The sequence below is a fragment of the Rhinolophus sinicus genome, linkage group LG10 (assembly GCF_036562045.2).
Source record: "Rhinolophus sinicus isolate RSC01 linkage group LG10, ASM3656204v1, whole genome shotgun sequence".
NCBI lineage: Eukaryota > Metazoa > Chordata > Mammalia > Chiroptera > Rhinolophidae > Rhinolophus > Rhinolophus sinicus.
In genome coordinates, this window is record NC_133759.1 from 21,505,414 (window position 1) to 21,528,168 (window position 22,755).

Here is a 22,755-nt window from a genome sequence, read left to right on the forward strand (position 1 = left end):
TCTGCCACCAGGTGGCCTTGGGCAACTAACATCTTTGAATTTCTTTTCTCATCTATAAAATTGAAATTATAATACTTGTAGGGCTTTTTCAGGATCAGGGAAAAACATATACTGTATCAAATGCTAAATGTACCCTTGGAAACTTGTTATCAATAGCCATCCTGTGTTCTTATGTAACAAAATTCTAAAAGAGTGTACATATTCATTGAAGAACTAGCAAATAGAAAGTCTCGAGAGTCCTTAAATACTGGCCTTGAGGTATTGTGGATAGCTCTCTGGGGAGGGGTTAGGTATTAGGAAAAACTCGGTCTTCCTCCCGTGTTTCTCCTTTAACACTACTACCACACTCACAACACTTCTGACACTAGCTGTGTGGGTTTCTCACCCCACATCAAGCAGTTCTGTGAACCAGCTGGGTGTCCTACACAATTCAACTCAATTCTCATACTATCTACCTGGAGATGCCGTGTTTCCCTGAAAATAAGACCTAACTGGAAAATAAACCCTAGCATGATTTTTCAGGATGACATCCCCTGAACATAAGCCCTAATGCATCTTTTGGGGCAAAAATTAATATATAAGACCTGGTCTTATTTTGGGGGAAACACAGTAGTAGTAGATCCAGTGGGTTAAGGGGTCAGTCTCATAAAGCTGCCCCTCTTCAGGTGCCAATTGCAAGTCCAGGTTGTCACCTGTGCTTCTGACCAATTAGCTGTAAATCAGAGACTCCTAACATCCCCTTCTCGGACTCTATTAATTTGCTAGAGTGGCTCACAGAACTCAGGAAAACAGTTTACTTACTGTTTGCCAGTTTATTCTAAAAGGATATGATAAAGGATACAGATGAACATGCAGATGGAAGAGATGCAGAGGGGCAAGGTACCATATTTTACCATGTACAATATGCACCCACATTTTGGCCCAAACTTTCAGGGGAAAAAATATTTCATTTTAATTTTTTAATTCAAATTTTCATTCGTTTACATTTAGGTACTTTTTTTTTGTATTATAAAGGATTTTAACATTTTTTAACGTGTTATGGTACAAGAATTTTATGTAACAAATAATTACAAAACATAAGAACAGATACAAGATAAAATAAATTTTATGTACCTGTAACAAATTTACGATATTTACTCGCTATAGAAGGCCAAGAACTTTTTCATTGTTGCAAGTTCGTGGTAAGTTCAACAAAACTGATTATCATATTCCAAGGTATTATTTTGCATGCGGATATTGTTGATTTCTAGAGTTACACTTTTAACTCATAAGCATAAATGAAAGAATTAAAAACATTTATATAGATTCGGAATTAGTACTACCCATGTATAATGCACATCCTTATTTTTCCAGATTATACAGATTTGGGCAAAAAAGTGCACATTATACATCAAAATATGGCATGTGGGAATGGGCCTGGAACTTCCATGCCTTCAACCAAGCAGGCCACTCTCATAGCACCTCCACGTGTGCAGTCACCCAGAAGAACTCAGAACCTTGTATTTTCAGGATTTTTATGGAGGCTCATCAGTAGGCATGAGAATCATTAACTCCATTTCCAGCCCTTCTCCCCTCTCTGGACAAGGAAAGATGGGGTTGAAAATTCCTAGTTTCTGATTAATCATGGCTTGGTCTTTCTGGTGACCAGCCCATCCAGGAGCCCACCCACATTAGAACAAAAATACTGCTGCAAGGGATTTAGGAGCTCTGTGCCAGGAACCAGGGGCAGAAACCCATATATATATGTATTCTTTTTTACTGTCACCGCACAGGTTAGATAGTGGTTTATTGCCTTAGCATCACATTTCAAAGAATATATTTTGATAGAATATTTAGAAGTTTAAAGCATAATATTTTCATTTAATTTTAACCATTTGACAGAACATTTAAAAAGTGATGTATGTCCTTTAAAAAACGGAGTACTAATCGCTGACTAAGCTTTAGATTATTGTGGGTGTTCTTAATCTTACCTCATTTTAATTATTTTCTTTTGTCATTGAATTTCTTATCTGTAATAGATAAGAAATGAAATTGCATAGTTATTAAGTGAGGATCAGGGAGGTATCTTCTGTTTTGTCTCTGTCATACAAATTTTACTTCCTAAGACGGTCTTCTGGTTCTTGGCTTGTAGAGAGCTGCGATTACTAGATAGCTTAATTCTTTTTTGATGAGATCTTACTGTATCTTTTTGTTACTGTTAGCCTTTCAGAATTTAGTCTGCGGAGTATTGCAACCCAGAAGAGTATTCTACTTGGAAGGATAGGTAAAAGATAGTTCCTAGTTGTTATTCTGCTGAGGCCTGATGATAAGAATTGTATTATAAAGAGTTCATTAATTTCACCTTACATTTAATTGTCATTTATGTTATTTTTTTCCCTGTAATCTGAAATAAGAATTACCGTGTATTTTATTGGATAAAGTGAGTCTTTTGAATTTTGTTTTGCACAGACATATATCCATATATCCATATATATGCACACATGCCCCCACTCATTTTATATATGTGAGTATATACTCATATTTATTTGAATCATTGCATCATTAAACAACTTAGAGATATTTAGGAATTTTCAGATTACCTATGTAGCATTGAATTTAATGGGTTATAATAGCCAAGCTGCCGTTCTATTTTCTAAACATGATTTCTCAAAAAGGTCATTAATTTTAAGATAATGCAGTTCATTTTAAGGAGGACATATATGGACTTATATTAAGTTGACTGCATTTTTTTGAGATGTTTTCTTACCTCTGTTTTTCAAGCTATTTCAACTCTTTTTAAAAAAAATTTTGATAGAAATAAGATATAAATAAAAGTAATTTTATTGATTAGAAATTAAAACAGTATGTTAATATAATGATCTTATAGCAAAGTATGGACCCCCCAGAATTAGAATTTATATTGAAGTGTGACGGGGAGAGGTGAGAGATAAGATCATAAAGGAGAGGAAGGAAAGGATTTTCAGGTTAAATTTTGTTTTCACATCACAGTTGAAAAATGCCAATTGCATGTTTTACATAATTGCAATTAGACTCAATTTTTAGATGTTAACTTATTTTGCTACCATCACCTAATTACATTGATTTAGCAATAAGTGGGTTTACATTTAAAAGGTTAAATGATGAATATTGAGTGGATTAGCCACAGGGTATTATTTTATGCTTATAGTGTCAGTGCTTTCTCAGTTATGGTTGTGACCTTCAAATAGTTAGGGACAGTTTGAGATTATAGTTTGGTGGCTGTGAATTTTAGATCATTGGGGATTGCTGTATCTCCCTGCCTCTGCAATAGGCCGGGGTATCTGTTTGGAAAAGTACATCATGTTCATTGAGAAAATTTTTATAGAAAGCCAAAATGATATTTCAGCTTTATTTTCAAAGCTGCCTCAAGAAAAATGGCACATGCATTATCATAAATGAGCATCAGTTGGCTAATTTTGGTTGGGCCTGTTGGGTAGGGGTTGTTGACTGTTTAATGCCTTAAATCACAATCGAGTCACAGCTCTTGCTTTAGTTTGTTTGAAAAAATAGTTTATAGAGTGCAGGTCTAGGGCTTTAAATCAGAACTTTTATTCATGGTGTCGATTGGGGATTAAAGTTTTAACGTTGCTCTTTTCCCCCTTGGTCCTCCATTACTCAAAGTAGCTACGGAGTAAAACCCTGACTAGTAGCGTCTGCTTGTTCAACTTTTAAAGTAGTTATTGTTAAATAGAGTTGAGGAAGGGTTATCCCAAATATTCATGCTCTGAATCTTCTCACTGTTTTCCAAACTACAGGTTGTGACTCATTAGTGATTTACCTACAATGAGAAAGACGTTGTTTGACCCAGAAGTACCTGAAATATTGCAATATTTTTAATGAGATGATCATTTGAAAACTACTTATATGGAAAACTACAGAGAAAGTGTTACCTTTCGTACTGTAGCAACTGAATCAGCACTCTATTACTGTACATTAATTGCTTTGAGATTTTATAAGAAGCAGGATGAGAAGCATGGAATGCTTAATGACATTGAACTGTAATTCTTGTTTTATGTGTATGTAGTAGATACATAGAGTGCTTGACAGAAGATAAGTATTATGTAGAATAATCCTAGAGACAGGTTTTTTTTTTTTAGAGATATCTGAAAGAGATTCCATTTGGTTCAGTAGTTTTTTGATGTGGAAAGCAATGAGTGATTCTATTTGGTAAGCTATAATTTAAAACTCAATATATTAGCAGATTAAGTATCTGAAAGTGAAAAAAGCGGAGTATGTCCCTATATGATTCCATTTTTCTTTTTGAGTATTTAATGGAAGGAAATTTAATATTAAAATTAATATTGAATATTGAAATGATCAAAGGTTATTATTGACTGTCTCTTGGAGGTGGAATTTAAAAGTAAATAGATTATTATATTTAGTTTTCAAAATTTTCCCAAAAGAGCATACATTATTTTCGTAATAAAAATATTTTTAAGTATCTGAAGCTATTATAGCCATTTCCAACACAGATCAGTAGAATGAGTATCTCTGAGAGTTAAATTATTTTTCAGGGATTGAACAAAATGGTCATTTTCTTTTTCCTGAGACTGTCAACTGGATCAACATCTTAGCACCTTAGCAGTGGCTTTAATTATTGCCCTTTGTGTTCAGTTTTTAGCTGTGAAGATTGTTGTAGTGAAAATTACGTACATATGATTGAGGTTTAGGCTCTTGATGAGTGTAAGTGTATTTAGGTGTGGCTATCATTTTACCAGAATATGGCCTACATCTTTCTAAAAGTGAAAAGGTGGTGGTGGTCCTTGTTGGTTTTTAGCCACTTCTCTCCCTTTCTCTGCTGAGAGAACTGATTAAAAGAACATTTTTGTTACTTTAGTATATGTCTCGAACAGGTGAATTCCTGCTCTTTTGAAGCTTATGCTACGTAGCTGTATCACCCTGTATCTTTCTTCTGGTTACCTACTAATTTTCACTGCACATCATACATTGAAAAAGTTGACACCTGATTCACAGTCTTCCTAAAGGTCTCTTCTGATAAGGTCTGATATCATTTTAGGTTGAGAGTGCAAAATGGGGTGACCTTTTCAGTTTGTTGATTTTTCTCAACTACCAGGACACGTATTTCCATTCTGTAATGCTCATGGCCTTATTTCCTGGAGCTCCTCTATATGTGAATTCTTAAATGTAAATATTCACGTCTGACTATAATCTCCTTTTGTTTTTTCCTTAGCTCTCTTGTTCTACTCCATAATTTTCATTCTTTGAGGCGCTCTAGTCTCTTATCCCACTTTTTATTTTCTTGGTTCACTGCCTCCACTTCTCTATGCAGTTTACCTTCAGCCTCTCTGTTGAACAGCGGGAAAAATTAACTCACTTAGCCTTATAGATTGGTACCCCTGTGCATTGGTACCCCTGTGTTTCCCTCCGATTCTTCAAACATAGAAAATACTCTTTCTAAGTCTTGCTAATTATCTCCTCTTCTCTACAGTGGCCACACTGAACATTCTCTGCTCTCTTCAGACTGTATCCTCTCACCCTTGTATCCCAGCAAATGTTGCTACTTTCTTCATAGTCAGTAGAAGATACCAGAAGGGAGCTCCATCCATTGGTGTGTCTATTTGGGTGACTCAGCTGAAACTTGACATGTCGTAAGTAGATCTTAATCAAACCTTCTCTTCTTTCCTCATTTCTTATCTCAGTGAATGTGGCACCACTCTGGCTCACATTTGAAAATGTGAGCATTATCCAGGACTTTTCTTTCCCTCTACCCAAACACCAAATCCAGTGGATTCAGCATCCTTATCTCGAATCAATTGACTTGTCGCCATACTTCTTTGACCGCATAGCTCTTGCCTCTATCTTCTTTTGCCTGGAATAATGTAGTGCCTTTCTAGTTGGCTTCCAGTGTTACCAGAAACAAAAATATTATTTTGACTGTTAAAGAAAAAATTATTCAGTGACACTTACTAAAGAATGATAAAGCAGACTTTGTTTAAGGGAGGACATTCTGATGGGTGTAGAGACCACTACAGTTGGGGAGAGATTGGACTCAGCTCGGACTCTTAACAAGGACAAGTGGGCATTTATATTCAAGGAGCAGGGTGGGGGTGGGGTGGGGGTGAGTGGGTGGAAAGTTACTAAGAGGAAACAACAGGTATGGGAGATTCTTATTAGACCAACTCAGCAGAATTGCTGAAGGCAGGACAGACAGGGTGATAAAATATCTAGGCTAGGTCAGATAGCAAGGGTTAGGGATTTTCCTTCAACTGACTTAACAGCATTCTTGCTCAAACTGGATTCTACGAGGACAGAGAGGCCTGCTCTGAGCCTCATTCAAGTTTGGTCAAAGGAGAGAGTCTTTGTCACCAGTTCCTGCATATAATTCTGTACAGTGTTGCCTTGCTAGCATGATCTTTGTGCCACTGGTTATAATCCCCATTGCTTTCAGGATGAGTCTAAAACTTATGTAGGCCCTGTAAGGTCTGGCTCATTTTCCCTTCTCCATCTTTTTCTGTCTCTACTGCTCATCTCTCTTATTCTGCATTTCAACCATAGTCAGCTGATTTTAGTTACTTGAACATTTTCTCATCTCTGGGTCTGGACATATTATACCTCTACTCCTAGCACAGTACCTGGCACATAGTAAGCCGTTGACAGATATCTGTTAGATGATTAAGTGAATAAAGTAACAAATGAAAGTGTCTTGTAGTAGAAGGAAAGGTATAAAAATCTTTGAAAAATATATGTAGATATCCAAATGATTCCGGTAGTGAAAAAAGACACTTAGGTTTTTTTATTCAATTGAAGAATTAGTTGATAATGCAAAGGCAACTTGGGTATTTAGGATAGTGCTTACTATATTTTTAGTAAAATGTAAATTTGTATATAATGAATGGAAATCGTTTGCATTGACGAAGCCTTTGATATAAAGGCTGGTGCTAAATCTCCTTAGATTCAGGTTTGAATGTTATTTCATGGTTACATTCTTGACTGCTTACTCGGTCTCCTAGGATTCATGAGGAAGTGACTTAAATGAGTATGAAACCATTATCACAGCTGAAAAGGCAAGTGACAGTAATCTTCCCTATGCTCAGACCAATTTCTTTTTTAACCTTTCAAATTAACAGTATTTTGAAAGCAAATAAAACCTATTTGTGACTTGCTTTGTACCTATTTAGCATGGAATATTGTATTTTGTTTTTATCACTAAGAAACATACAGAGTTAACATTCTGCATAAAGAAAATTATATCTTCAAGGAACTTGAAATGAATTGGGAAATCATTTCAATATGATTTTGAATACGAGCAGAATTAATTAAATTTCACCTAAGTATAAAATGTAAAATTAAGACGGTATGACCAATAGAAATGATCGTATGGTAGGGTGGTACTAATATCTAATATTTAATTCAGTGTTTATTTTGTGTTAGTGGGAACTTTTCTACGCTCATTGCATTCATTGTCTTGTTTAAATTTTACAACCTGTCAGTTGTAAGTACTGTTACTATCCTCATCTACAGATGAGAACACTGAGATCCAGTGAGATTAAGTAACTTGCATATCTATCTGGTGTGTAGCAGAGCTAAGGTTTGAAGTCAGGCTATCTGACTCTAGAATCTGTACTCATTAAAACAATGTTTTATCTTCAGCCAAAATAAACTGGTTGACAAATTGCATTATATATGTATAGGTACAGTTTTCAGTAGTATCTAGTCTTAATTTTATGCTAATATAATTTGTGGAGATAATTTCTTGGATTAGATCATTAATTAGAAGCTGTTGCTCAAATATATGTCAATTATCTTAATCACTTAATAACATTTCATGCAGTGTTTCATTATTTAAACATGATTTGGTTTCTGAGTCCTTTTTTTCCCCTCACATCTTCCGACTTCCACCCACCCCACTCCGGTTCAAGCCGTTGCTTCTCAGTCTAGTTGTGTAGGACACAGCTCCCTGGCCCATGCTGGTGTTATGAGCCTTGTGCTCCTCCCGGCTGAGGCAGTTGGTCGCCGGTCAGCTGCTCACAGCAGCTCTCACCGGCTGCCAGCCACTCATGATGGCTGCCGGCCACTCATGCTGGCTGCTGGCCACTTGTGCTGGTCACCAGCCGCTCATGGCAGCTCACGGTAGCCCACGGCAGCACACAACAGCCTACGGCAGCCCACGGCAGCTCATGATGGCTGCTGGACTCTCACACTGGCCACTGGCCATTCCTGGCAGCACAGAGCAGCCCAGCTCCAGGGAGAGCTGTTGTTCACAGTCTTAGCAATAGAGGGCGCAGCTCACTGCCTCGTGGGAATCGAACTGGCAACCTTGGCAATAGGAGCACGGCGCTCTAACCACCTGAGCCACCGGCCGGTCCCTGAGTCCTATTTTATTTCTTTCATAGCCACCTATTTTAAGGTTGCTGTTTATTTTCCAAATGAGATAACTATTCCTACATCCACTTTATAGCTTTCAAAGATTTTATGTTATTTCTCATTTGCTGTGGTTTCTTCTATTCTCTTTGTCCTTGTCAGCTTATCCTTTAAAAAATTACTATCATGTTAGTGAATATTGGGAAAGAGAACAGATAAACTCAAACCCTAATTTTTGGTCTATCATGTTCCTTGATGGACCTCCAAGTTGTTTTTCTTTGCTCCCCTGCCCCTCACTTTATGTAAGCATTAAAGTGAGTTACTATGGTAAGGAGACTTTATTTTTATTCACAATGAAAATGTGTCTCCCCTTAGAGAACAAATGCGGAAAATACTGGGAGAATGCGAAATAAAATGATCATAGTGTTTCTTTGAATTCAATTCAATTAGATACTAAAAGTACTTGCAGTTAGATTATGTGCTATTGAGCATGAAGATAATTGCCTGATGGATTAATATTCATTCAAATTTAGGTAATTTGAAAGGTAAATATTATTTTGAATCTTTAGAAAGGAACTAGTATCAAAGTAAATGACGACAGCATTTGTTGTAATTGGTAAAGACCTGCCAGTTTACCTGCATAACAGTTAAATTTGGCAATATTTTAATCTTAAATTCTTGAACTTTCTATTTCCTAATTGACAACTTTTACTTCAGTAAGTAAAAACAAATAGAAGGAATTGCCTGAGTGCTCCAGGCAGGGTTCTTTTGGTTGCCCGGAATCACAAATATATTTAAACTCTCTGTAGTTAGAGAGATATAGATTAAGTCTATAGAGTTTTTGCTGGGATCCCGGAAAAGCTGCACGAAAGTTTCAGAAAGGGGAGCGAGAGCGTTAGAGAACAGCTCCCCCTGATCTTCATCTTTCCCATCTCGGACATACGGCTTCTCTGGCAGATACCACTTGAAATCATATTTTTTATCTGCATCAGCTTTAATTTCCCCTATTTTTTTTTAGCTGTCAAGCTGACAGTATCTAGTCTGGATCTTTTAAAGCAAGGTTAGGACTGAATTTTAATTTAGCAGATTAACCAAAAAACTGCATTGTGGTGAAACGCATTCAGGGACAGGATATAATGATTCTGTAGTGTGTTCAGTTAGTCTTGGATCACTTAATGTAGAGGTCTCTGCATTTCACAAGCCACTTTGAAATGTGAAGGTTTAGGCTTAAGGCCTGAGGACTTGTTTTATAATGTTTAAAAGTATGCATATATAAAAAGATTTCCATCCTGCCTTTATTTATCTAAAAGTGTTATATTAAAACTACAATAGGAATATTTTTATAGAGTAAAATTATCCCTATGCCATCGTTGAGGTTCATACACAGAAAACAGGTAGCTTTCAATAAAACTTTTAAATTCAAGTGCAAGATGCGGAGAATTCATTGCTAAGTGCAGCTTTTTTTATTTTTATTTTTTCAAACTTTTATTTCTTTAAGTGTGTTTTTCCAGGAACCAATCAACTCCAAGTCAAGTAGTTGTTTTAATCTAGTTGTGGAGGGTGCAGCTCACAGTGGCCCATGTGCGGATCGAACCAGCAACCTTGTTAAGAGCACCGCGCTCTAACCAACTGGGCTAACCAGCTGCCCCCTAAGTGCAGCTTTTATAAAGGGTCAAAGCTTTACTTTGTGTTTGCCTATGTGCATGTTCGTGCCAACATACTTTTGAGGAAGAACGTGATAGTTTTTTGGTTTCTTTTCTTTTACAGGATCTTAGAGTACAGGAAATCAGTAGTAGCTCCCAGTTATTTTACTATAGCAGTGGTTCTCTGGGGGGTTATGTGTTAGGGTGTGCTTTTGCCTCTTATGGGACACTTGGCAATTCCTGGAGATACTTTTGCTTGTCACAACTGAGGAGAGAGGATGTGTGTGCTACTGGCATCTAATAGGTAGAAGCCAGTTATGCTACTGAACATCTGCAGTGCAGAGGACGTCCCTTTGCAACAGGGAAGTGTCCAGCCCAAAATGTCAGCAGTGCCAAAAGTGAGAAGCTCTCTTCTGTAGAATCCAGGATCATAGAACAAACAGATAAAAAGGTTCAAAATAGAGAAGACTTAAGTTTTTGGAGTTAGAGAAATTACTCGCCACCAGTTTTGAATGCCTTAGAGGAAGTGAGAGAGAAGTTCACTTCCACGGAAAGCCTGAGTTTAAATATATCTGACTTGACTATATTAAACCATATTTCGACTTTGGTAAGTCAGACATGAACATCTACATTTAAGAATTCACATATAGAGGAGCTCCAGGAAATAAGGCCATGAGCATTACAGAATGGAAATAAGCGGCCTGGTAGTTGAGAAAAATCAACAAACTGAAAAGGTTTAACCAGTTTCTGGTTATGTTTTTAATTGTTACACCAATCAGATTATTTTTCAATTTCTTTGATAATTTTTTTTAGCTAACAGTAGCCCAAGATAAAACCTACAAGAATGAAAAATTTTTTGTAATATTTAGGAATAGTACAACTAAATTAATATTTTTCTCAATTCAAATGTAAATTGAACTGTATCTTTATCTCCAGTATTTAGAGTGAAGTATTATTAAGAAAAAGAGATGTGCTTTGTCGAGTACAGTCGTAACTTTTTGTAACTGGAAGGTTTCTGATAAAAAGGCAATTTTTACCCTATTGTGAACTGCATTTTATTTATGAACTGGATTCAACTATTTAATTCTCATGAAACTATAGCTGTACCTCAAAATATGCTTAAAAACAAAATTCCTAAAATGTTATGGGTACTTGAAACAACTTAAAAAAAAAAGAGACTGTAAATGTACTTCACTGTAACACATTGATTATTCAGTGGTGCATATAAAATGCCTATATGAAAAATATAGCTGTACTGTATCCTAAATATCCTGATATAAAAACGGAATATTTATTCAGTAGTTATTTACCCTCTTAATATTTGAGTTTTTCTGAATGAAATTAAATGTCCAGGTTTGTTAAAGCAGCTGTCAGGGAAACTTCAAACCCTGAATTTCTTTGCCTGGAACAGGCGTCTAGTTTGATTCCCTTCACCATAAGCACCCCGTAAGAGAAAAGTATTCCTCATGTCTAATGATAGCCACCAGATGGCGATCTTATATGTTGCTGAGACTAGTAATAAGTGGTGAAAACTGAATTGGTTGCCCCAATTAAACAACATGTACTCAGCAGTGATACTTAGCAGTGGTGAAAGGTGTGGATTGGCTGTGCTCCTCTCGAAAACATGTTTTAAAATGAGACAGATTTTCATTTGTATTTATGGGAGTTCTTCCTTTTTTTTTTTTCTTGGCTATTTGCTTCAATTTATCTGTGGAAACCAAATTAAAATAACATCTCCATATGTTTATTATAATATGGATGCTGATTTAGTGTTAAAGTTTTTGCTTTTATGCTAGTTATTTTATTAGCTCTTACTGATTTTCTAATAGATTTAAAGTATTTAAAAAGTATTAGGTGAACATTATTATAATTGAAATATTTATATTTAACTTAAAATTCCATAAATAAGGAGCAAATAAGATTGTATGTAGAGCAAATAAAGCTATATGTAGTTTAACTTAGGGGAAGGTATGTGGCCTATTGGAAAGAACATAAGTTTTGAAGTCAGACAGCCCTGGGTTGGAAAATGATCAGCTATGTTACTTTCAGAGTTCTTGTGAGAATTAAAAATGTTAATTGTAATTGAAAAACAAAAATAAAAACAAAAAATGGGATCATAAAAGGAAAAAAAAGACATAATAACCAAATGTAATACGAGATCCTGGATTGAACTCTGGGCCAGAGTAGTACTTAGTATATAATGGATATTCTTGACATAATTGGTGCAATTTATAAATAAAAATTGGCTTTGTTAAATTAACTCACTGTATTATATCTGATTTGATAACTGTGTTATGTTTATACAAGAAAATTTTATTACTCTCAGAAAATAAAAACTGAAGAATTTAGGGGTAAAGAAAAAAAAGTTTGTTAAGTGGCCTACTGAAAAGTGAAAGGTCCCTAGAGGCAAAGGGCATGATTTAAAATTCTTGCTTCTCCAAGTACAATCTACGGGACTTTGAGAAAATTACTTAATTTTTTAGAGCCTGAGTTTCTTTTTTATATTTGGGATGGTAATACCTACTCCTTGAATTGTTTAGGGTAGTAAATGAAAGAAGATGTGTAAAGCATATAGGAAGTTTTAATACATTATATCTATTATTAGTATTTTCTGATACCATAAAAGCTAGTAAATAACCACAGTATTTGTCTATGTATAATAAGAATAGAACTAACTTCCTTACCTATTGATATTAAAAGAGATTGTTCTTCCCATGCATACTTCTATTTCTTAAAGAGTTTAGGAAAATATAAGGGAAGTAATTTTAAATTAAAGAATTCAAAACATGTTTTCTCTTAATTAAGAAAATAATGCATCTCAGTGTACCTTCACCACTCCTTATTTTGGTCAAATAAAGAGAAACTTTTATGGGTCCTTTGCTTTATGTCAGCAGCTCCATCTACATTAGCAGTTGTACCCTGTATTATGTTCTTATACTGGAAAAGTGACTTCACATCTGTAAAGGGAACTTAACGTGGTTACTACTTTTGCTTTCTTAATCATTTTAAATCCTGTACAATTCTCCACCTAACTTAACTTAGCATTTGTAGATTCCCTCCACCCCCTTTGGCTGATTGAAATGCACAATTAAAATTCTAAACTTTTTAGTATTTCTTTTTCCTGAATTTAAGATAAAAAAAAAATTGTTTATGTGATTATATCATTGTCTGACTGTGAAGCTGAAAAAAAAAAGTTAGTTTCTTTTCACTGTGCCTACAAAGATATTTTTAGAAAATGGGAATGTATTGAGGAAAATTTTGAACCATCTTCTGACCTTGTAAAATGTGCTTTCAAAAATATTACTTGCTTTGTAATCAAAGTTGTACCTATTAAAACATGAATTGATCATAGTTTTAAGAATTGACTAAAATGATAATTTTTCACCGTTAGTGACTTCTTAACAATTATATTTAATCTTATATCTTACACTATATGTTGAACTAATACATTCTTAACATCTTTGAGAATCATGATTTTTGTTGAAACATAACTCCTAGACCAACCTATATATCCTTCTACACTTTGTCTATATGTTCATGTAAACATACTCACAAATAATGTTTTATCCTTTGTAAAACATAAGAATGTGATCAGAAACATACAGCTCCACAACTTGCTTTTTCTTAAAAATGTGTTATCAATATCTAGTGAGAGGGATCTTGTACAAGGTTCTAATTCTTTATATCTTCATAATATTACTTGGTAATCAGGCATTCTGCTATTTATTTACTTTCAAGTTGTCTTCTGTTTTTGCCAGTTTGGATGAGAAACATGCTTGACCTTATCTTTATATTTTTGTGCTTTATTTCTATGGAATAGATACCCAAAGGTATATTGCTGCACAAAGGGCATTCTTAAAAATTTTTTAAATGCAGTCTCACTAGCTTACTCTCCAGAAAGTTTTGAGCAATTTATATTCCCACTAGGAAGTATGAGAATATCTGTGTCTTCCTATCTTTACCAGCTTTAGATGTTAATTAAAAAATTGTTTTAAATAAAGGGGGTGGGAGGAAGCCAGCAGGTAACAGATATGTCTATGGCCTTGATGGTGGTGATGGTTTCACAGGTGTGTATTTATCAACTCATTGAGTTTTACATATTAAATACGCATAGCTCTTTACATGTCAATCATACTTCAATAGATTGGTTTAAAAAATAAGTATTGCTATTAAATAAATAAAAATGAAATCTTTAAAGAGCTAACAAGATTAAATTTCCTGAGTTTATGTGTTAATACCTGTTTATTTTATCAAGAAAGTAGTACAATAGACTAAAATTTACCTTTCTATTTAATCTGTAAAACTTGATTTCTAAAGTTTTCTTTGAATATTGGCTTAGTAGTGCCCAGGAGAGTGTCACAACAGATGACATGTTGGAGCAATGCATCTTTTGTGTTTTGATGAAAAATAATATTTCGTTTTGCAGTTTGGGGAAATTAAAAATATGTATGCACCTAATTCTTTCTTTTCCCTCTGGAGCCTCACACAAGCTTTTCCTCTTTCCCTCCCTTCCTCCCACCTAAATCCCTATGCTCTGGGTTTTTATAATCCAGTGGGGGAAGAGACATGCATGACCAGGAGTTTAAGCTCTTAAATACTCGTGGGAGGGCCAAAATTTTCTACCGGAGGTAAATTTCAAGAGGTCATTGTAGAAATTGCTTGTTGAACCTGATGGTTTGCAGATGTTCTTTGTTCTGAGCTTGATGTAGTGAGAATTTTTACAATCAGGGAATAACATACATCTTTTCTGTTTGTTTCTTCAGATTTATGTTCATTTGCCAAGTGTAAATCATAGAAAGTTTTGAAGATTTAAAAAATGTGATTAATTATATACTTTATTATAACTGTTGATGTCATTGGGGTTTCTGATTAGAGAAGTTTAATACACAGGAAACTTTAGTTGGATTTGAAGGCTACGGCATGTCTTTTGCTTGGTATCAACAGTCACATGTAGAGCAGTGGAAGATTAAAAGAAAGTGTTTTTTCTTTTTAATACATTATTTCAGTTTTAAATTTCTTATTTTGTTATTTATATGGTACACGTCATCAATGAATTCTATAGGATTAGCAGGTAGTAAGACCACTTTTGGGAGATAGCTATTTCTATAGAAAATATCGTTTATTTGCTTTGTTAAAATACAGACTTTGATGGTACCAGGAAGCATATTTGTGTATACAATGAATATATTTTTAGTTTAATTTCAATTGCATTTTATGTGAATTTGTTACACAATTTTTTTCATTCATGTTCAGTTAAAATTTTGTTTTAATCAATCATAGTTGGATTTCTTTTTTGCTTAAATTCCTTTTATATTGTTGGAGTAGAGGAAAAGAATGGATTGAGGAAGACTGGGTTTGAATCCTAAGCTTATTGCTTACTAGCTGTGTGACTTTGGAGAAGTGATTTAACCTCTCTGAGCTTTAGAGTTGAGAGGATTAAATGAAATATTTGAAAGTTAAATGTGTTACATATGATCGTGTTTAGCATAGCGTTGGTACTTCTCTCTTTCTATACACATTAAAATGTTTGTTGAACAAACAACATTATAGAGAATATAAAAAGAATATAATTCACTCATAACTCTTTAATTCTACATTTTAAACCTATAGTTTTTTGCAGTAGTTCTTTCCATGGACCCCTGCCAGTCCCTGAGATCCTTTCAGGGGATCTGCAAGGTCAAAACTATTTTCATAGTAATTCTAAGACATACATTATTTGCCTTTTTCACTGTATTGAAATTTGTATTGATGGTGCAGAAGCAATGATGGGTGAAATCGCTGGTGCCTTACCACAAAACAAGGCAGAGGCACCAAACAGCACTCGTAGTCACTCCAAGTTTAAAAAACAAAACAAAACAAAAATTTTCATTTAAGAATGTTCTTGATGAAGTAGTAAAAACGATTTTGGTAAATCTGAACTTTAGAGTACACATTGCTTTAATATTCTGAATGACAAAATAGGAAGTGTGCACAAAAACATTTATACATACCGGAGTACAGTGGTGTCTGGAGAAAAAGCCAGGGTCCAATTGCTTGCATTGTGAGCTCAACTAGCTGCTGTTTTCATGAAACACCATTTTTGCTTGAAGAATAACTGGCAGACTAACTGGGGTTAGTCAGACTTTGCATTTGACAGTTATTTCCTCAGAAAGAAATGAAATGAGCCTGTCACTTGAAGAAAAACAACTGGTCGTATTTGTTACCAATAATGATAAGCCTTAGGTTATTTTTCCCAAACAATTAGAATTTTGGAAAACTTGTGTTTTCCAAATGCTATTTATATTAACATGTAATGGCTTTATTATTTTTAAAAATGAAAAGTATTTTAAAGTTTTCTCAGTTTTACTTCCAATAGGTAAATATAGATATTACGCTTTTATAAACCAAGGCCCTTTGAGGGTCTTCAATAATTTTTTAAAGAGTGTAAAGAGATCTTGAGCCCAAAAGTTGGAGGAGCACTGCTCATTTCCTTTTCCCCTTTAGCTGTTATCCATATGAATATGAAATTTTTGGTTAAAATTGTAATTATAAACCATAATAGGGTTTACTAATTTTGTTCTTAATATAGTTACAATAAATTGGTATAAATATAGCAATAGTAAAAAGGCAAAACTCTTCCGATGAAAACATCTTTGGCTCTTTCCTGAAATTAAGTGGAAGGGCTAGATTTAACCGACTGTTGTTGAAAATTTATTCTCTAAGATATATGTATATACACACACACACACTATGTGTATATACATGCACATATCCTTAGGGTTTGCTCTTTCTATAATGTTACAGAAAGGTTTATGTGTATATTACTTTAGCTTGGAAGATTAGGTAACTTAGACGACGGTGATTGGCTGTACCGTAAAAGCAACTTAGAAGAGTTCATCTGTGCAAAGCACAGTGACCTAAATCAGATACGTGCTCACTGTCCCTGGAATCTTCAGGGGACTTACTGCATTACATTATCAAAAACAAGGCATTTATATATTACTATGGAAAGACTTCGCCTGGAGAAGAAGCTACCTGTATGTACTTAGTTCTGATCTTCTGTTTTACTTACAAACAAATTTGAATCTTGCAGAGTTGAACACTGAAGCTTGAAGAAATGTCAGGCTTATTAGCACTGGCTTAGAATAGTATCATCCTCTGTGTCCTTGACTGTGGAAGTCATCGCTGAAAAGAGTAAATCCTTGTGTAAAGTTAGCAATGTCTGTACATCTTTATTATTCTGTACAATTAGTTTTTTGATTAGTTAATACTACTTGAATGAGGCTTTAAAAATTCTAATTGGCTAAGAGACTAGGAAAGAAAAATCTTTGTCATAATGGCTAAGTGTGTTTTGAAGCTAAACTGAAGTTTTTGACAACTAAAATGGTTAATAATCATAATTTATGGGAGGTGTTACTTTTGGGCTATAGCTATATGTCTTATCTAATGAAGAAATTCATTTGTGATAAGGTTCTTCTGTTGCTGTTTTAATGGGTTTTGTAAACCTGAGGTATCAAAAAAGGGTATTAGAATGTTTATGTGAATATGTTATTAAATAATCTTTTAACCCCTTTCCCCCCCTAATGTGCCTTTGGCATGTTAAAGTCCCATTTTTGAAAATTTGACGAAGAAAGTACAAATTAGGGATTTTGCTTTTCAGGCAGGATAAATGACTATGAGAGAATTAGTACAATGCAGTATGTTGTTATAAAATCTGTTTCAGACAAAACTAGATTTGTTTGATTTTCCCACTTGTGAATTGCATTTTTATTTTATCATGTGCTGATGCTGGGCTTTTTTTGTAAGCTGATTTATTAAATTTAAAAATATTGAGTAACTTTCTATATTTGAGCTTTAATTGGGTTCATAAGGAGTCCTTAAGTGGATTCAATATGAATTTTCAGCTGAGTGTCTTGTCCTTTGAAACATACTTTAACAATCAACAAATATTTATTAGAGAATTTACCAAGGGCCAGGCACTGCCTGATGGTGAAGACACAGTGGTAAGCAGAACAGACATGATTACCCTCTTCTTGAAACTTACTGTTCAGGCTGGAAGACAGTTAAGGAAATACTTACATCAATATGTAATTACAATTTTTAAAAAATACTATAAAGAAAAAGTACGGTGTGTTCACAGCATGTATTACAGTGACCCTGGTTTCTTGTCTAGTGTTAAATAACCCATGTAACTGGGACTCTAGATGCCTGACTTTTAATTTTAGTTCTTTCACCAGCTAACAGTGTGATCTTAAGCTTTGTGTGTACATGTGCACATATACTTATGTTCTCCCTCCTCTCCCCCATATACATATTAGGGAGGGGGGGAGAGAGAGAGAGAGAATGAGAGAGTGAGCGCGAGAGCGCACATGCTGTAAAATGAGAAAATTGAACTGGAAAAGTAAAACCCATCCACACTAATGAGTTTGTGAGGCCTCATTTCTTCATTAGGAATAGCAAGGATAATTCATTTACCTCTGGATTGCTCATCATGGGGAGTCATATCTTTCCTGTAAATTAAATGATAAACTGGGAATTTGATTATATTACAGTTTTTCATTCACTGAAGTAGTCCCAGTACGTGGAATAATGTTGGGCACATAGTATGCACTCAGCAAATATTTGTTGAGTGAATGGATGAGTTCCTTAATAACTAGTCTTTGAGGAAATGAGACTTTTTGTGGTCTGTTGATTCATGGGGAACAGGGATATTATCCAAGGGGAAGAACAATTAAACGGACCCTATTGCTGAGGGATTCCCTAGCTCTCTCCTATTTCTTTTCAGTACTAACATGCAGTTGAACCCTAAAAATACCTAGCTAATGATAACCCCATGCTGACTGCAGGTGGGGAATCTTGACAGAGTACCTACTGGACCTTCTTATGATGAAAAGCATCTACTGGATGTGTATGTGTGTGTGTGTGTGTGTGTGTGTGTGTGTTCTGTGTGGAATGCCTATGATGTTTTGGTACATTTTAATTACTAATAAAGTTTACATATGAGTGTGTGTGTATATACATATATATACATATGTATATATATGTATATACACACATATATTTAAATATATATATATTTAAGTCCATTTTGGAAATAGATTTTATTATTTTCATTTCTGCTAATAAACATACATACTTGACAACCTTTAAAATAAGTGATTTCTGTGTTTTTTGGTGTGTGTGTGTGTGTGTGTGTGTGTATACTGAATTAGAATTTGGAATGAATGCATCTCCTCAGAGAAGTAGTATAATAAGTATTTATGATTTATAATTTCAGGTAGGAACCCTGATGAGGCATTACATTGTCCACGATGCTTGTGCCTTATAACGAAGCATCTGATAAGAAAATGTGTCACTAACACTCCTGGCATTACTTGCCAATTTTTATGCCTCATACCTCTTTGATTTCTCTCTCTTCCATTCTTTGATATCTTTACCTTTGATCTTTGAAACTTTCTTAAAACTTAAATTGTCTTTAGTTTTAACCATGGTATTTGAAATAAAAATTTCTGAAGCTTTTTGTTCAAATGTTTGAATCTATCCAGTTTTCCTACTGTCTGGTGGCAAAGCATTTTTCCTAAGGCTTTAAAATTTTTTTTTCTGTGGGAATCACATGATTGACTAAGTTTAAATAATTTGCAATTTAAAACTTGCAATTTTCCATATTCCTTCTACGTCTCTTTCATCTTATTTTAGAGTTAATAAATGGATCCAAAAATGTCAAGTGAGTTCTTTAGAAACTGTGAATATCATTCTTTAGCTTTCCATTTTATGAAACAGTAGTCATTGATGATTTCTCCCTTTAACTGGATTAGTAAAGATTATTGCCTTACTCTTAAGCTTTTGCCCATACATTGAAAGCTTTCTAATATTTAAGTTCAACTCTTGGTGATAGATGGGGATAGGGTTGGGAATTGGGGTTATTTGGAGGAAGTTGGTATTTGGGGGGCGGCTTTGTTATTTATATATATTTTGATAGATTGCCCTAGGCATCTTGGGGAAAATATTCTAACATACAAATCAACTTTGAGAACACTGTAGACTTGCAGGGTTGCTCGTATTAGTGAAAGTGTATAGTAACTTTATAGTCTTTTCCTGTGAACTACAATGCACATTTCCTTTTCTGAGTGGTTAAAACAATGTAAATGGAGTGTCAGTGGTCCCAAGACACATATTAAAATGATTAAGGGCATGAAGTAGCCTCAAAGATTTATTTAAATATGTGGAACTTAAGTCTTTAATATAATCCAAGGATATGTTCAAACTTCGGTGTGTACCAGAATCACACAGAGAGTTATTAAAAGTGCAGGTGACTGGGCTCCACCTTAACCTATTGAACCAGCATCTCTAGCATAGGGCAGGGGAAGCTGAATTTCAACAAGCTTTGTAGGTGTGTCTGAATTTATAATATATCATAAAGTCTCTGAAAGTAATACAGTTTTAGATCCTTATGAAGCTGAGTTGCAGCATCTTGGCATTTCATCCTAGATAGTTATGTATGCGTCTCCTATGAGTAATTCTCGTTATGCAACCATCATACTATTTTAGGATACATTTTAAATCTTCATATCAGTTTTAATTAGACAAATAGGTGTTTGTTTCTGTACTTGTAAAACTTCTCTAATTAATCTAGTTATGTGTTAGAAGAGACAGCATTTTTATGGAAAAATGGAATAGTTTTCTTAAGATTAGAGTGATCAATCTTGCATTGATATAATTTGGCCTTTTTAGTCTCTGATGTAGTTGAGATTTCCCAGTGCCTTGACTTTATTTTATTTTAGGTAGGTGTTATAAGCACTGGATTGTGTCACTTATCTGAGGTTAAGAAGGAAAACATTTTGATGTCAAGGGTTGCTCTTTGCTGTTGCTATTTTTAGTTTTCCACTATATTCTTGGAGTGAAAATATGAGGAAGAGTTTTTTTTCTAGATGCAAATTTAAAAATAACTGACATATTAGCAGATTGAAATTTGAATTCATTCTTTTTTTAAAATACTAAAAATAAAACATATTTGCTATAACAAAAATTAAACACGACATGACTGTCTGTCTCTTTGTCATCCCCTGCTGCTTTCCCAACCTCAGAGTGCAACTGTTAGTTAGCAGTTTGATATTTAGCCTTCCACATATTTAATATTACATATATTTTTTGTATATACTTTAAAAAAACACATATAAAAATGTCCCTTCTAGTGTATTCACTTACTTTATATTAAGAAATATGGCTTAAAGCATTATGCTAAAATGATAGGATTTAAAATACAGTATACTTTTTTCAGAAATGTATCGCCCCCTTGAAACATCTGTGGCTATCTAAGGGATTTTTAATATATAGTCCTATGCACCCTGAATATTTGGGTGAATTACATACTTGTAATATGTCAAAATGGCCAATTTGTGTGGCCTCTTTAGGATTTGCACTTATAGCAGACGGCCTTTCTGATTCCTGTTTCACAGGCATTGCAAAGCTAGGTCATGTTTTTAAGAGAAGGGAGAAATGCAGGTGCCCCCCCCCTCCCTTTTCTTTTACATTGCTAATGTACAAGTTTTTTTTTAGACTTTAAAATTTTAACTTGAGTTTGTTCTACAGGTTAAACATAAAAACATTCCCATTGAAAACCCAAGCAATAACAGTAAAATAATCTCATGTGGTTTTAAGTGACTGAAGGCTTTACAGATAGTGTCTAATGGGTACAAGCTGGGAGGGACCATGACAGTACGTGCTCATGGGCATCCTTTTTTTTAGCATGCTGCTTTTTGTCCATATGGGAAGTTTTATTTTTATGATAGATGTTTAGAGGTCAAAGAGTAGGTGTCCTTCAAATAAGTAAATATTGTAAGATTGCCCAGTTTAGCTATTTTTGAGTGTTCACTGATTAGTGTTAGTTCATCTCAGCTCATAAGTATTTCTGCACTGGAATAAAAGTGTGTTGTTGTTATTGTTGTTGTTTAGGGGAGAGAGATAACAGCATTGTTTTGTTTCCTATCTTGGCAATTGTTCCCACTAAGTGAAAGTTTAGAATGGGAGCAGTTAATCCCTTTTAGAATACATGGTATGCTGCCTCTTAGGATAATCCAACTTCCACACCTTTTATTTAGGAGACAGCTTGTTTCTTTGTACCTGTGCATGTTTAGGACCTACATGGCATGAAATCATTAGAGGAAAGCTAAATACAGGTTTCAGAGTATGACATGCTTAATGGATGGTAATTATTATTCATTCTTGAACTTTTTTGTGTGTGGGCTTTTGTTTGTTTCCTACTTTAAATTTAGCCTTTCCTCATTTCTAAGGGTGTATGATTGCCACAAGGCAGTTTGATTAACCTTCATACTATTGTCTGTCTTCTTTCTGAGTCCATTATATGAGAATGTCTCACAGTCTACACAGCCTGCTTCGTACTTCTTTAAATACGGAGCCTGGGCAAGTCATTTGCCTTCTGTGAGTTTCCTATATAAAGTTGAATAGCAATCCTTTAGAGTCATGTACATCTTGATATCCATATCTATTCGATTCTGTAGTTTGGCTATCAAGAGATATACCTTTTCTTGATTTACTGTGTCTGGTACTGAATTTTGAGTACCAGAGTTTGGATAGCAGGGAAATTTTAAAATGGAATCAAATTGGTTCAGTTCCTGAGTTTTAAGATAGGAGAATTTGGATACTGAGAGTTTGGATAGCAAGGAACATTGCATATGAATCTACTTTGTAGAAAAGCTATACACAAAAGTGCAATAACTTTAGATCAAAAGTTGGAGGAAACTTTAAAAGGTCATTTACCCAACCTCCTGTTTGA

The 22,755-nt window shown here is 34.5% G+C and overlaps 1 protein-coding gene across 19 annotated transcripts in view; it reads left to right on the plus strand.

Moving 5' to 3' along the window:
- Window positions 1-22,755, plus strand: part of SLC4A7 (solute carrier family 4 member 7) — a 98,722-nt gene that overhangs the window by 10,905 nt on the left and 65,062 nt on the right. For 5 of the 19 annotated variants that reach the window (XM_019745255.2, XM_019745260.2, XM_019745247.2 and 2 more), the window contains exon 1: window positions 16,952-16,999. The exons of 13 other annotated variants lie outside the window; for them this stretch is intronic. In XM_019745255.2, the coding sequence (XP_019600814.2) occupies window positions 16,967-16,999 (33 nt within the window). In that variant the 5' untranslated portion in view covers window positions 16,952-16,966. Of the gene's footprint in view, window positions 1-16,876; window positions 17,000-22,755 lie in introns of those variants that run through there. One more of the 19 variants, XM_074312734.1, reaches the window with a different exon arrangement.